This window comes from Taudactylus pleione, unplaced genomic scaffold (genome assembly GCF_031769625.1).
Source record: "Taudactylus pleione unplaced genomic scaffold, aTauple2 ptg000386l, whole genome shotgun sequence".
Classification (NCBI taxonomy): domain Eukaryota; kingdom Metazoa; phylum Chordata; class Amphibia; order Anura; family Myobatrachidae; genus Taudactylus; species Taudactylus pleione.
The window spans coordinates 9,558,343-9,574,883 of record NW_028284787.1 but is presented as its reverse complement, the minus strand read 5'-3'; the positions used below and the strand labels follow the sequence as shown (position 1 = coordinate 9,574,883).

The following is a 16,541-nucleotide window of genomic DNA, read 5'->3' as shown; positions in this document are numbered from 1 at the left end:
GGTGGTAGTGGAGAGCACACTGGTGGGTGCGGGCAGGAATGTGGTGGCTGCAGCAAGGGTGTGGGGGAGTAAGGGCATGCAGGGCTGCTAAGAGAAATCTTGGGCCCTGGTACAGCAACCTTCTGGGGATCCCCTGGAGAGGGTGTGGCCCTAGCATGTTGGGAGAATGGCTGCACCTTTTTGGGGTTGTGTCTAGCATGTGAGAAGCACCCACTCATAGGAACATGACAGGTCAGCAGTTTTTAAGAGCTGACCATATACTGCCCACTTGCTTTTTGGAAACAAATAGATTTTTTAACAGTGCCCAGAAACTGCCCCACTTTTTCTTGGACACAGCAGTCCAGAAACTGCACCACTAACTCGCTACAGAGAAGGCCCCGTAACACAAAACACGGCCCCTGAAACGCAGACAGGTCACAGGAATCCCACTGTTAACTGGAGTCTGGGCCTGATTCAGAGCTGCTCGCTCTGACAGAGCGCTCACTCTGAATCAGGGCCGGGCTTTTTTCTTTTTGGAGCGGCCTCTCGGCCACTCGCATAGCTGTGGGTGACCACCCACAGCTATAGCGTGCGGCCATGATGATGGTCGCGATGGTCAAGACCATCGCTACCATCGTGCTTGCGACGAGACCTTTGTGGTAGGGTCTCGCCCATCGCAAGCCCCAGAGAGCTTTCGGCTCTAACAGAGCCGGAAGCTCTCCACTGGCATCACTTGTGATGTCAGAGGGGCCATCCCCAAACGGCAGGCGTTCTCCGTTTGGGCAGCCACCCCCCCCCGGCCTGCCCACCAAAGGCAGCTCGCCCCCTTTGGTGTGAGACCCGGAGCGATGGATTGCCCGTCGCTAGCCGGGTCTCGCGCATTCGCACCACTGAGCCGGCTCCATCGTGCACGTGCGCACTGGCCCACTATCGACCCGGTTGCGAGCGCACAGCGCTTGCGACCGGGTCTGAATCAGGCCCTCTGTTCCTGCGGGCAAGTCCTCACTGGGAAAAAAACAGATTGCTCCCGAACAGAAAAAATAACATTGCTCTCCCACAGATATAAAAAACATTGCTCCCCACAAAGATAAAGAACATTGAGCCCACAGAGATAAGTAACATTGCTCCCCAGAGATAAACATTGCTCCTCACAGAAAATAGCATGTATCCCCAGCCAACCAGTCCCCCTTTCTGTGTCCCCAGCCAGCCTGCTCCCCCTTCTCTATCCCCAGCCAGCCAGGCCCCCCTTCTGTGTCCCCTGACAGCCTGCTTCCACCTCTTATGTGTCCCCAGGTCCAGGCGGTCTCTCTGAGAGGCCGGAGTGCTCTGTGGGGGGTCCCGCCGGCGTGCAACTCCCCCCCACTGCAGCTGCACTCACGCTGTGCGCTGCTACAAGCAACGCACAGCTCCTAACTAAAAATAAAAGACATAAATATACAAACAAACAGTAAAAATAACTACACTACAGAAGGGCTGCATAGCAGTCCATGAAATGGTGCCTAACTCCTCAGGCACTTAACAAAGACAGGAATTGTGGGATTGCAGGGGGGAGGAGCATAGGATTTAAAGCTACTGTTTTATTAAATGCCAGCTCCAGCCCCAACCAATTCCATGGTCCAGTGTTCCCCAGCCTTAATGCAGGAGAAAACATATTTCCATTAGTTAAATTGTCAGATTTGGCAAGTGGTGTTATATAGATTAGCATTATGCAATACACTATTTGCATGCAATTTAAACATAAGTATAATTTTCTAAATGTGATCCTATAATGAGCTTATTTAGATAAAAAAAATGAATTACCTCAAATACCATAACAAAATAATCCAGAAGTATGGTGATGCGGTAGATTCGAACGGATTCTATAATGGATGATGTAATGATGCCACCTGCCCGTGGCAATTCTGTAAGCAATGACACCATCGTAAATAGATTAGTCGGAGGGTTATAGAGGACAAATTGTACGGCAAGAGCTCTTGTTCCTTTTTCTATCCACCGCTTATTGCTTAAGTTCAGTAAAGCTGAATAGGCTTCAGTCCTAATGGGTCAAAAGATTAAAGAGACAAAAGTGAAATGATGGTGTTGCATATGATAACTGGCTTCAAAAATAATATCAAATGACTGAACCCTTATGCAAGTTTACCTTAACCTGCCAAGATTTACAACTGAACCCCTGTCACTGTAACACTGAAGCTGGCCACATTGGTAATAATCTTCCTGGTTTTCCCCTGTGTCCTGTATTTCAGACCTATCTCTCTTTATTAGATCATGTGGGAGAGAGCAGTCAGGATATTGTGATACCAGAAAAGAAGGGATCTGCAGAAAGTAAAGTTATTTGAGGAGAAATAAAAACAAACATGTCAGTAGAAATAGATTGTTACGTTTCTCTCTCCTTACCAACACAATGCTTCAAGACTATTTTTTTTTTAGCTCACACTATATGGCCCATAAATAAATGAATACAGATAAATTTGACTAGCATACAGAATTTTCGTTAGGTTGGTGGCAAGTGATTGGACATGTGTTATTATATGTGTTAATGTGGGTAATATTGTTATACAGCCATGTGCTGATACTGCACAAAACATCCTGCACCTCCTATTACATTTGTTCCAGGAGATAAAGCTGGACACAACATTTGGTGGGGTGATTAGAAATATTTGCATACAAATATTTAGTGAGTTTTTCCAACATGTTATTAATGAATAAGTTCCCATACATTTTGTTATGCACATCCATTTAGCCACTGTTTTAACATAAGTAATAATTTGCATAAACCACTATTACATATTTTCCTTCCATTGTCTTACCATGCAGGCAGAGTTATTTGCAACACTCAATTTTCTAATTATCGGAGTCCCAATCAGAAAGAATTTCCCTTCAATTGGTCCAGCCTGAAAATTCATAAATAAATAGATACATAAATAATCACAAATGGAATCTAAAGTAATGAAGCCATCACTGCATGTGCATTTACACATTTTAAGTGTTATATAGAATAGTTTCATCAGAAGACTAAGTTGCCGCAGTGTATCAATGTCTGCAATGTATTAATGAGCCAAAACACTGTGACCACCTGCCTAATATGCTGTTGCCCCTCCATGAGCTGCCAAAAAGTTCTGATCTGCTGAGGTATGGACTCTACAAGACCTCTAAAGGTGTCCTGTGATATCTGGTACCAGGACGTTACCAGCAGATCCTTTAGGTAGGTACTATGGACCTGATTCATACCCGCTCGTGAGTGCATAGCGCAAGCCCCGTTACGAGTGAGAACTTCACTCGCTCCTGGGCTCGCAACAAAACGGGGCGGCTGTCGATGTTGATCGACAACTCGCCCCGTTTTGTAGGCGGGTAGGGGGGTGGCTGCACAAACGGAGGCGCTCCCGAAGGAACGCTTGCCGCTTGTGGGCGGCCCTACTGACATGACTCGTGATGTCAGTAGTGGACTTCCTGAGCAGGAAGTCCACTCGGCATTGCGAGTGCTGAGACCCTACCGTAGGGTCTCCTCGCAATGCCGATAGTCGCGATAATTGCGACCATCTCCAGCCCGCTCGCACAAGCTGTGGGTGGGCACCCACAGCTTAGCGAGTGAGCAGGAGAAAAAAAAAAAAAAATCCCCGCCCTGATTCAGAGCAAGCGCCTCTGAATCAGGTCCTATGAGTTATATTTATGTACACATGAAAGATTGGACCCAGGGTTTCCCACAGTTGCATAACTATACATCTTGCGCCTCCCTGCCACAAAAGTTTCTGGCGCCCCCCACCCCCATGCCATTTTGGTAAAACAAAAAAGGAAAAAAAATTCTTGTGATAAACAAAATGTAATATCACAGGAACATGGTCTGCACACAGCACACTTCAATTGCTGCTCTGTTATAGCAATAAGGTATCCATGCTGTGATAGGGTATATGCCGGTCATTTTGTCTCAACTAGCCAGAAAGAAATGTACTCATGTATAATTTATAATATGTGTCCCTTTACCCCTTTCCTTATATATATTTTATCATTTAAAGACCTGTTACGGAGGACTTGAACATATTTTTAACAGCTTTCTTGAAGCTTATGAGCTTGGCACATGCACTGACACTAAGGGGCCTATGTATAATAATCGCAGAGCTACCGAGATTATTAAGTATCCATTTCGCTATGTACTAAAGGAAACTTGCAGAGACAATGGTTGCGATAACCACTCTCCGTGCATATTATGGCCCTGATTCAGAGCTGGACGCTCTGACCAGAGCGCTCGCTCTGAATCAGGGCCCTCCTCCATTAATATGGAGCGTCCTCCTGGACGCTCGTATAGCTGTGGGTCACCCATCGGACTTGCGAGGGAAACCCTGCGGTCGGGTTTCCCAGCCGCAAGGCCAGGAGTGATTTTGGCTCTATCAGAGCCAAAATCACTCCCACTGACATCACTAGTGATGTCAGTGGGGCCGGCTTCAGACGGTAGGCGTTCCCATGGGAACGCCTCCGTCTGGCAGGCATGCCCCCGGCACGCCCACCAAGGCGGGCGTGCTGTCAATCAACATCGACAGCACGCCCCCTTTGGTGCGAGACCCGGAGCGATGGAAAGTCCTTCGCTCGCTGGGTCTCGCGCATGCGCAAGACGGAGCTCCCTCCGTCGTGCGCATGCGCAGTGGGGACCATCGACCCACTTGCGAGCGGACTGCCGCTCGCGAGTGTGTCTGAATGACCCCCTATATCCCCAGCATTATGTAGAAGTCTTTCACGTTCATGAAAGACTTCTCCTGAGGAAGCAGACACTGCACATGTGCACAGTGTCAGCTACTGCCGCCAGCCAGAGGCTGCGGGAGAGAGATGGGAAGACCTCTCTCCTGCAAGTAAGCCTATCTCCTTTTTTCACAATTTGAAAGTTTTGTAAAAAGTGTTTAGGGGGCAAATTTATCACAACCTGCATTTTTTAAAATGTGGATGTGATATTTTTGTGTAAATTGCTCTGTATTTACAATTCTGCTCTTGCCAAGAGACAATAAGCCCGTCATGGTGAAGAACTGAAGGTAGTGTGATGGCGTAAAGTTGTTTCCCGACTTCTTCACGGCCCTATCTGTGAGAGAAGGAGGCTTGTGGCACCTCTCAGCCGGCTCCGGCCCAGCGGTAACTTTCCCTATCTTCCAGTGGCCCAATCTTCCCCTGCGTCTTGCTGACTCTGCACCACTCGTGGCTGGAGCGCCTCCAACCCACCGTGGGGTCTGCAGGGACCAATGCTACACCACTGGTTTCCCAGCAGAACATTGCCCAAGGCATCACACTGCCTCCACGGGTTTGTTTTCTTCATACAATGCATCCAGGTGCTATCTCTTCCCTAGGTAAATGATGCGCACAAACTCAGCCATCTACAGGATACAACAGAAAACAGGATTCATCAGAGCAGACGACCATCTCCATTGATTCAAGGTCCAATTCCAATGTTTGAGTGCCTAGTGCCTTTTAATGGTAGACAGGGTTTAGCATGGGTACCAGGGTGTGATGCACTATGTGTCATGATGCAATGCTCCCATCACCAACATTCAATTTTCTCTGATTTGTACACACTAGCCCTTCTATTGGTTTGTATCAGACGGGATAGCCTCTGTTGACATTTCACATCAATGAATCTTGGTCACACAGCACCCTGTCGTATGTTTTTGGCTTTTCGCTCCTCGGACCACTGTTGGTAGGTACTTACCACAGTTGACATTGAGCATCCCATAAACCTTGCCATTTCAGAAAATCTCTGGCCATGACAATTTGTCCCTTACCTAAATATAACTTCTGCTTCCAATATGTTGACTACAAGTACCTAATGTCCTTTCCATTTCAACATCCAACCGGTCACCTCTTCCTCTCCGTATGTAAGCTCCTATGATCAAGGTAGGAAACCTCTGGTTCTTCTGCAGTCCAATCCATGTAACCAGTGCTCTGCACTTTTGACTCCTTCAGAGTCTCTGACACCATTTGCAAAAGCATATGTTGGTTATAGGATCACTGAGTACTGAATTGATTTCCACCAGTGACTCGCCACTGTATGCTCCTACTAGCTTCAGCGAGTTGCCTTAGCCATGTTCTTATCTGTGTTATCCTATGCTATGGTCCAACATTGTGTATTATATTTATGCTCTAATACATTGTTATTAAATATTTCTATGTTTACTCTATGGCACCTTATATATAAAATATAATAATAATAATAATAATAATAATAAAATAACTTGGATGGACACTTTGAATACTTAGTGATGAAGTTCCCTGTTTGCCTGTACTGTTTTTCTACAGTATTTATGCGTGCAGTACACTTCATTTCCTTTTGCGGTCAAGGAATGGTCAGATACAGCAAGGGACATCTCAGGAAATGTGCCATCTCAACCCCTTTATATCATGAAATGAGGCTAATCACTGCGCCTGCTCTATACTTTGCTAGGAACACCTAACACCTTCCTTCTGTCTGTGCAAACTACTGCTATTCCATAATGAGCACTTATACTACATAGCATTTTTGCAAATCGAGAAACACATGGGGGTGGCCAAAGCTGTATGTGGTTCCATAGGTTTACCACTGATCTGTGTTATTATGAATAATTATGCACAGTAGTTTTGTGTTAGCATATATGGATAGTTATTCACTAACATTGTTGAAAGGTGCAAATATTCCTTAAACAATAAACAACTAATCTAACATTGCTTATGTTACTAATAATAACACAATAGGCACCTAATTGAATTACCTGGTAGTGCATCAGCTTTACATATACTATACAGAATATAATTATAAATATATTTTAGCAGTGTGACCTGTTTGTTCAAGGTAATTGCTGATGTAATTGTTGATGTTATAGGTGATGTTGTGTGCTGTCAATAATGAGTAATTTAGTAATATTTTAATCTTTCCGTGTGATCAATGATGATCACCAGTGACATCATTAATTAACTAATTTGTCATGTGATTTTATGAATGATGTCATCAGAAAGTATTTGGGAGTGGGGGCAGTTAATGTTGTGTGTAATCTCACTAGACATATTTTTAGGGTGTTTTTTTTGCTTTAGACAAAAACTTAAATGTGCATTTTTTTTCAATTAATATTTTTGTAGTGTAATGAATAAATTAAAAATACAGTTTAATTAATTAAATCATGTCAGCTTATGATTTCTAAATAGAATAGTTAGTATACAGTTTTATAATACATTTGTGTGTGATATAGTATTTTTACAATATGCATATAATTATGCAAATCTAAGGTCATGTTCTTTGCATTGATTTACCTCAGTGCTTGTAGAAACGTTATTGTACCATTTATTCCAGTACAGCCCATCAAGTAATACATTGAAGCACCAATTCCACCAGTGATCCTCTGTGCTGATTTCGCCAAATGGCTGCTTAGCACTTCTGGGAGAAAACACAAACCAAAATGAGATTTTAGACATAAGCAGTGTAATCATATTTTATTCTGAGACAATCTAAGTGTAGTGAACTGAAGCAATAAATAGAGGAATGTCCGCATAAAGTAAAGCTAAGTTCACTTGTAAATATCCAGTCTGAAACACTCACTAGTACTGGCCTGGCCAACTTGTGGCTTTTCAGCAGTTGTGAAACGTCAAGTACCAGCATGCTTTACTAGATGATCGTGGGAGGGTATGCTGGGACATGTAGTTTCACAAACAGCTGAAGGGCCACAGGTTGGCTAGGCCTGCAATAGTAGCTTGTATATAATCCTAAAGCTACTCCTGTCTTCAAGGGGCGACCATAGATCTTTAACTGGCCATACATCTAAAGATTATCTTTCCAACCAGCCAAATAGTTGGCTGGTTTGAATGAAAGTCTGACAATACTGTATATGGGAGCAAATGACAACCAGCTGTTTGTTGGAATAACCAAACTGTCCGAATGACCTTGTACTGTAAGTCTGTTTTTCGTCATTTGGGATGACTAGATTTTTGTTCCAACCAGCCAACTAGTTGGCTGTTTGGAAAGATAATCTTCAAATGTGTTGCCAGCTTTAGTTAGGGTTCATTCACACAGCTGCTTAAGCTGGGTACACACCTATGCAATTATCGGGCCAATTAGCCAAAAAGCAAATTCAATTATTATTGTGCTACATAATTTGTCATGTAAAATGGTAGACTTTCCATAAAATAAATAAATAAAAAATCAAACAACAAGTCAATCAGAAATGAATGCATCACATCTTTTAAAATTAGATTGTAATGAATACACTTGTGCACTAACTTGGTGTCTGGAAAACATGAACTGTTAGGGGACCAGGTTTGTTATTGTAGACAAATACCTTTTATCAGGGATAAAGAAATGACTGCTATGGGAACTCTAATCCAGAAATGCTATATTTAAATAGCTCATCTGCTTTCTAAAGCTGGGCATCCACTATACAATTTTCTGTCAGATATCTGTTCAATTTGGCTGGTTGGAATGGTAATGTATGGGAGCAAATGAAAGTCGATCATATAGTTTTGAACACTGAAAAAGGACAAAAACAATTGTTCAAATTAGTTCAATTTCTGTGTTTTAACCAATTTGTCTGAACAACCATTTTTGGCTATTTTCCAGTGTTTGTGAGTAAATGGACGATTGTTATGTGCTCCCATACATTACCAGGTTTTAATTCCAACCAGCCAGATTGGACAGATATCTGACAGAAAATTGTATAGTGGATGCCCAGCTTTAGTTATATACAGTATGACTGGGTGGCCTATTCATCAAACGATAAATGGCCTAGTAACCATGCGGAAACGCTAGTTTCCGCATTTTTAAGTTACCGGGCCATTCATCATTAGGGGTCCTAGCGGTATTGTGCAAAGGTATTGTGCAAACTTCAAAAACTGAAAGTTTTCGGAGTTTGCTGCCGAGAACAAGCGCCATCTTCAGACGGCGTTTGTTCTCGGATCCCCGCCCCATCCTATGGGAAGGAATACCGGGGATGCGAATAGGGATCTGAGCGGATCCCTCCGCCGTCTCCTCAGCAGCTCCCCGGCGGAGGGAACCTTGAGGTAACACATGCGTTGCCGGGACGACGGGGAGCAGGTAAGTAGCGCAGCTACAAAAGTAGCTGCGATACTTTCCACGGGGACAACTCCTTTTCGGAGCATTTTTCATTCCAACCAGCCAGACTGGACAGATATCTGACAGAAAATTGTATAGTGGATGCCCAGTTTTAGTTTTATACAGTATGACTGGGTGGCCTATTCATCAAACGATAAATGGCCTAGTAACCATGCGGAAAGTAGCTGCAATACTTTCCACGGGGACAACTCCTTTTCGGAGCAGCTGTCCCCTCACCGGAGCAATGATCAATTGCACCGGTGTCAGGCTTCCTCCGCTGCAAGTTGGATACGAAAGTATCCCTCGCAGCAAGGTCTAAACTTCATCATTGGAGGCCAAACAGCCTTCGATGATGAATAGGCCCCTGGATCCTTTGAGTTTCATTAACAACCTGATTATAAAACAACAATATGTGGTAAAAATACATATCATGCCTTTAGAATTATGTTACTATAAATTTATTTGGTTTCTATAGCAGCCAATTGTTAGCACCAATTAAATAAGTGAACTCAAACTGCATCAAATTATTTGGAATATTTTATTGTACACACAGATTATGTAGTCGAATTATATTGTTCACACAGATAAAATAACAGTGTATCAGACCATAAGTGCTCCTATTTCCATACTTTTATGATGTAATTCTTCTGGAGATTACCTATAGTGGTTCATATGTGGAAGCAAATCAGTTTTTGGAAGTTTGTTTATTGAATGCTTCTTTACACTCATTTCCAGTCTTGGATTTTGATTTACTACTCTACAGTACACAAATGTTGTTTCCCTTTTGTGTTGATACAAATAAAATGAGGAAGTGATTGGTCCTTCTTTGTTGATAACTTGAAAGAAACAAGTTTGGAGTGCATTATTCATTGTCTATGCTGTGATCTGTAGTACTATATATAGGAGGGAGTGGCTACAGTTTATGCTCTTTTCTAATACGCTATACATGTTTGAAACATACAGTATAACTATGTAGGATCACATACCTGGTAAATTCATTTCTTACTGCTTGGTTTAAAAAATATTCATTTTGCGAATATTTCCCCATTGTTATGAAGATTAATATAGAAGTCATGATGATATACACTATAAGCTCCCTGAAAAAAAAAATAATTAAAAATATAAGAAATATTGTGTCCTTTAACGGGTTTAATTGAACAAAGAAATACAGGAAATACCTGAAATGGAAGAAATGGAAACACCTGGTAAATGAGGTAAAACAAGCATACAGAACACAAGGCATTACGGGATGTAGTCAACATCTCGGTGGTCGGAATGCCGGCGCTCAGAAAACTGACGCCAGAATCCCAACAGCAGTCGTAATCCTAGCTCCAGAACCCAAACACCGGCACCCCGATGGTAAGTATTAGGGTGCGGGGTGGGTTTAGGGTTAGACTGCAGGGGGGAGGGTTGAGGGTTAGGCTGTGGGAAAAGTGGGTTAGGGGAAGGGTTAGGGTTGGGCTACTTAACTTCAGGCGTCGGGATTCTGTCAGGATGCTGCTGTCAGTATTCTGACCACCGGCATTCTGACCGCAGGGATCCCGTACCCAACATCACAGCATGACAAGGCTCATGTACAGTATAATGTTGACTGCCCTGGTTGCCTATAGTTATGACATATATATATATATATATATATATATAATAAATGATTGCATTCGTCAAATCAGATTGTCCAACATATTGAATCCAATCAATTTGGGCTGTCTTTCACTAATGTATGGTAACAATCAGACGATTTTCTGACGGTTAGTAGCAAAGCGATGAGCTTTTCAAGGTTTGCAGATCTGTCTTTCTTGATCTGTAAATCACTGAAAAAGTTCTGTAATGTATGGGTGCAGATTGCTAGATTGGGAAATCCTAAAATCATGCAACAAATCTTCATATCGTTCAAATGTGGTTCTCTGATTGCTGATGTACGGGGGGCCTTAAGGCAGAGACGTCCAAACTTTTTTCTTGGAGTGCCAATTTACGAAAAAGACTCTGGAGGGAGGGACACAAAATATTTTCTCATAGTGACCCTCCCAACAATTAGGTAAGGGTTCTTGCTGGGCATAGACACAGGAACGGGGGTCAAGGGGGCAGCTTGCCCCCTCAAAACATTTGAGAGGTGCCAATCAAAGTTGTTGGCAGAGCAGTGCTCTGCGCTGCCTCCTTCACATAGTACAGAGTCGGCAGGCACTAAGACACACCGCAGTTCTCACAGCAGGTCTGTTCTGCAATATGCGCTGCTTCGCATGTGCGATCATGCCGCGGGTCCTCCGGGGTCCATTAAATGTTCAGACGCCGCTGTTGCTGAGAAAATCCTTTTCTAAGAAACACTAAAACTAAAAAATATCTTGAAATAAATGTTTTGAATGATTTCAGATTTAAATTGTGCTCAGTGTGACAATAAGCATAATATGCCGCACAGCAGTGTTATAATTTCTCACTGTGATGAGAAGCATAATATGCCACACAGCGGTGTAATAATTGCTCACTGTGATGAGAAGCATAATATGCCACACAGCGGTGTAATAATTGCTCACTGTGATGAGAAGCATAAAATGCCACACAGCAGTGTGATAATTGCTCACTGTGACGAGAAGCATTAATATGCCACACAGCGATGTAATAATTGCTCACTGTGATGAGAAGCATAATGCGCCACACAGCAGTGTGATAATTGTTTACTTGAGAAGCTTAATATGCCACACAGCAGTGCGATAATTGCTCACTGTGATGAGAAGCATAATATGCCACACAGCAGTGTAATAATTGCTCACTGTGATGAGAAGCATAATATGCCACACAGTAGTGTGATAATTGCTCACTGTGATGAGAAGCATAATATGCCACACAGCAGTGTGATAATTGCTCACTGTAGTGAGTAGCATGATATGCCACACAGAAGTGTGATAATTGCTCACTGTGATGAGAAACATAATATGCCACACAGCAGTGTGATAATTGCTCACTGTAATGAGTAGCATGATATACCACACAGCAGTGTGATAATTGTTCACTGTGATGAGAAGCATAATGCGCCACACAGCAGTGTAATAATTGCTCACTGTCATGAGAAGCATAATGTGCCGCACAGCAGTGTGATAATTGTTTACTTGAGGAGAAGCTTAATATGCCACACAGCAGTGCGATAATTGCTCACTGTGATGAGAAGCATAATATGCCACACAGCAGTGCAATAATTGCTCACTGTGATGAGAAGCACATTTATGCCACACAGTGGTGTAATAACTGCTCACTGTGATGAGAAGCATAATATGCCACTCAGCAGTGTGATAATTGCTCACTGTAATGAGTAGCATGATATACCACACAGCAGTGTGATAATTGCTCACTATGATGAGAAGCATAATATGCCACACAGCAGTGCAATGATTGCTCACTGTGATGAGAAGCATAATATGCCACACAGCAGTGTGATAATTGCTCACTGTGATGAAAAGCATAATATGTCACACAGCAGTGTGATAATTGCTCACTGTAGTGAGTAGCATGATATGCCACACAGCAGTGTAATAATTGCTCACTGTGATGAGAAGCATAATATGCCACACAGCAGTGTGATAATTGCTCACTGTGATGAGAAGCATAATATGCCACACAGCAGTGCAATAAGTGCTCACTGTGATGAGAAGCATAATATGCCACACAGCAGTGTGATAATTGCTCACTGTGATGAGAAGCATAATATGCCACACAGCAGTATGATAATTGCTCACTGCGATGAGAAGCATAATATGCCACACAGCAGTGTAATAATTGCTCACTGTGATGAGAAGCATAATATGCCACACAGCAGTGTGATAATTGCTCACTGTGATGAGAAGCATAATATTCCACACAGCAGTATGATAATTGCTCACTGTGATGAGAAGCATAATATGCCACACAGCAGTGTAATAATTGCTCACTGTGATGAGAAGCATAATATGCTACACAGCAGTGTGATAATTTCTTACTTGAGGAGAATCATAATATGCCACACAGCAATGTGATAGTTCATAATATGCCTTATAGCAGTGCCCCCAATCGATAATATACTACCCAGTAATGCCCCAATTGATAATATGCCACAGCATAATGCCCAATTGATAATATACCGTAATGCCTCCAACTGGTAATATGTCACACAGAACCCCCTCAGTCATGCAACCTTTATATGCCGGCCTCTGAGCCCCCTTAGTCATGCCCCTCTATATGCCTCAGTCCTAAGAGCTCACTAATGCCATTATATGCAAACGAAGAGCCCCCCTCAGCTCTTTCTGTCGACCATCTCTGTCTCTGCATGGCTCCTATAGTAGTTTCTATAGTTTCCATCTCCAACCGTCCCATGCCTCTGCACTGACTCCAGCTACAGTTTTCTATTCTGGAGGGCAGGGCGAACTAGAGGCAGAGCTGTAGAGAGGCCACGCCAAGCATTTACCACCTCTGGACTCTGGCCAGAGGAAGATGATGATATGGTTAGTTTAATTATCTTTAGCCATGTTCTCTAGAAATGTAGGTATAACTGAGGCAACTGAAAGAACTCTACAGCCTGGAGTGCTGGTTTCCAACAAAGGATTCTGATGGTTTTATAATGTCATGGTGCTAATTTTCCTAGTTTGGGTGTAGTCAATTCCTTGGAAGACAATGTCAATGTAAATTGCTAATTAATGGCACTGAGTGATCATCTTGAATCCATGTTGGACCATTATTTCCAAATAGGAAGGTTGCCTTCCCAGATAACAATGCAGCCATTCTCAGAACACAAATGGTTGATGACCATGATGCTGATGTTATACATATGCCATGGCCTTCTCAGTTAGCACATCTGATCCTAATCAAGGATTTACGAGATTTTCTGAAATGACACCTGAGTAGTGTTTTCCACCAGCCAAGCATCAGCTGAGTGACTTTCTGTGTAAGAATTGTCCTGCATCCCTGCTGCACAATTTCACATGCTGGCAGATGGTGGTGCACAGCCATAGCAAAAGTGTTTATATTAATATATATTAATACATTTAATAATCGATCTATCTGTACTATAAGTTGCTGGGAGTCCATTTGCATTTGTTTGTGACCTTGAAAAAGTCACATGTGGTCTTGATTTCCTTAGACAGTAGCAAACTATTGTTTTCACAACAAACATGCACTGGTGCGTGTTTGTAAGCACAAAAAAAACATGTAGTCAGCAATGTGATGTTCAAATAACAAATGTAGATATATATCTATATATGCTGAAAAATAAGAAGACGTGCGCCTAATAGTGTAGTATTTAAATAACAGCAAATAGTGCTCAAAATAAGTAATGTGCGTACCAAACAAAAACTTTCAATAAAGCTTATCTGATGTCCAGGTCTCCCTCATATGGTCAGGAAACAACTGCCAATAGATTCCGGAGATAGGTACCCTCTTATATGGACCAGATGTAGCGAATAGTAGTGCATATAAAGATAAGCTCCCTCCTGTTCTGTAAGTTACCAGAAATCACCCTCTAATTCATACATCGGGGGTATCCAGCCTCAAACCATAAAAAGGAGATTGATCTCCGTAAATAATTTTTTATTTTCCAAACACATGTAAAAACGAACAGACAGATTACTAACAGGAATAAAATGAATAAAAGGTGCTTATCTTTGGTAAGTTTTAAGCAGAAAAAGAGTCCACGCTGTTGGAGGTGCAAGGAAGCCTGGCACTCTGGATTATGTGATCAGCGCGGGAGTGCCTTCCGAAATAAATATAATCTCCAAGGGTCCCATTTAAAGAACAAGGCGGCACACTCCCCCCAGTTGTTATGGTATATAAAAGTGTATTTAAATCATTAAGTTGACATCCATATAATCGACGTTTCAAAGTCCTCAGACTTTGTCATCAGGGTGGGTCACGCATCGTGTAACTGTTTTTGATTGTCTTGTTAGATGATGCGTGACCCATCCTGATGAAAAAGTCTGAGGACTTTGAAACGTTGATTATATGGATGTCACTTTAATGGTTCAGATACACTTTTTTGTGCCATAACAACTGGGAGTACCACCTTGTTCTTTAAAAGGGACCCATGGAGATTTTATAATATTTATTTTTTCCATATAATAGCAAAGAGTAAATGTTCAATAAATAAATTTGACAAACAAATAAAAATACACTGTAAATACAGAATTTCCATGTTCAGATCTTATTTTGTTTAGAGATGACAATTCAGATTTACACGCCAAATTAGCGCAAGTTTGGACTCATCGTATTGGCTATCCAATAGCCAGATAGCCAATAAGATTCGGTTTTCAGATCCGAACTTAACCAAGCCAAAACCAAACCGTTCATCTCAGTTTTGATATGTCCAGTGAAATTGGATGTATTACCTAAATATTTTCTGAATAACTGTTTTCCTTCTGATTTTGTCTTTGGCTGACTTTAGTTGAGCAGGAGTTGGTGGACGAGCAAGTTTCAAATATCGAGCTCTTTTCCGGGCAGCAAGGATCTGTTTAAAAAATTAATCAAACAAGTAATGTAAAAACGTACTGCAGTTATCATGTGTGTACAGTTTTAAGATTACGTTTCTGAAACTATGAGACACAGATTGTTAGAAAAATATTACCCAAACCTAGTTTTATTTATTTGTTTTAATGATGTTCATGGAGTATGTACAGGGCCGGATTGAGGGCCACATGGGCCTGGAGCTGAAAATGACTAAGGGCCTATTATGAGAAGCAGAGGAGGTGTGACCAGTGCTGTGTGGGTGTGGTCAGTGTCATGTGGGCGTGTACACCCGTATACCCAATATTTCCCTAAATATGTAAAAGAAAAAAATGCTTAATTTTGTGAGGTAAATAGAAATACAATTTTACTACTTATGATTTATGGCCGACTGTGTGGAGAGCAGATGGCCAGTCAACATCATGTTGTCATGACAATGGGCCTATTTTTATGTGGAGGCCTGGAGCTGTAGCTCCATCCGCCCCATTGTTAATCTGGCCCTGAGTATGTACATTTGAGGCTAAATAATTGTCCTATTCAAATTGCAAAATTGTCATATATACAATATTTTGTATTTTACCTTTTCGAAATTTGTTGTTTCGTGACTACTCAGACGAGAGTGAGCTGTGAAAGTCTCCAAAGGTAGACATCGCTCACCGATTATGTACTTGACATCTTCACTTAATGCTTCCAGAAAGAAGTCATTTCTCCCTTTGTTCCTCCATGCTACATATAGTGCTATGAGTAATATCTGCAAAAAATATATTCCACAATAATAACTCAACTTAGCAGAGTACAGTAAATACGTGTTCGCATAAATGCAGATAGAGACTGACACATAGATGTATAAAATGTGGTTGCCCGACGGCATGTGCACTATGAGAATGACAGTCACCAGCACTAGCAAACTGCTTGTGATTGGCTGATTAGTAATGCACCACTGTGGAGAAACATTGATGTGATGTATGCCTAACGTACATCGGGCATATATGATAATGGTGCTGACGTGTTTTTTCCTGGCGTCTGTTTCAACTTTGTACATGTCTGCAATGCCGCTATT

The 16,541-nt window shown here is 42.1% G+C and overlaps 1 protein-coding gene across 1 annotated transcript in view; it reads right to left on the bottom strand.

Annotated features, from left to right (window-relative positions):
* PKD1L1 (polycystin 1 like 1, transient receptor potential channel interacting) overlaps positions 1 to 16,541 on the bottom strand; it is a 291,862-nt gene that overhangs the window by 53,835 nt on the left and 221,486 nt on the right. Inside the window, exons 40-46 of the mRNA XM_088445652.1 lie at positions 16,062 to 16,232; positions 15,367 to 15,485; positions 10,012 to 10,122; positions 7,234 to 7,357; positions 2,787 to 2,870; positions 2,120 to 2,292; positions 1,780 to 2,014 (exon numbers count right to left, since the gene is read on the bottom strand). Coding sequence (XP_088301778.1) covers positions 1,780 to 2,014; positions 2,120 to 2,292; positions 2,787 to 2,870; positions 7,234 to 7,357; positions 10,012 to 10,122; positions 15,367 to 15,485; positions 16,062 to 16,232 — 1,017 coding nt within the window. The remainder of the gene's footprint in view (positions 1 to 1,779; positions 2,015 to 2,119; positions 2,293 to 2,786; positions 2,871 to 7,233; positions 7,358 to 10,011; positions 10,123 to 15,366; positions 15,486 to 16,061; positions 16,233 to 16,541) is intronic.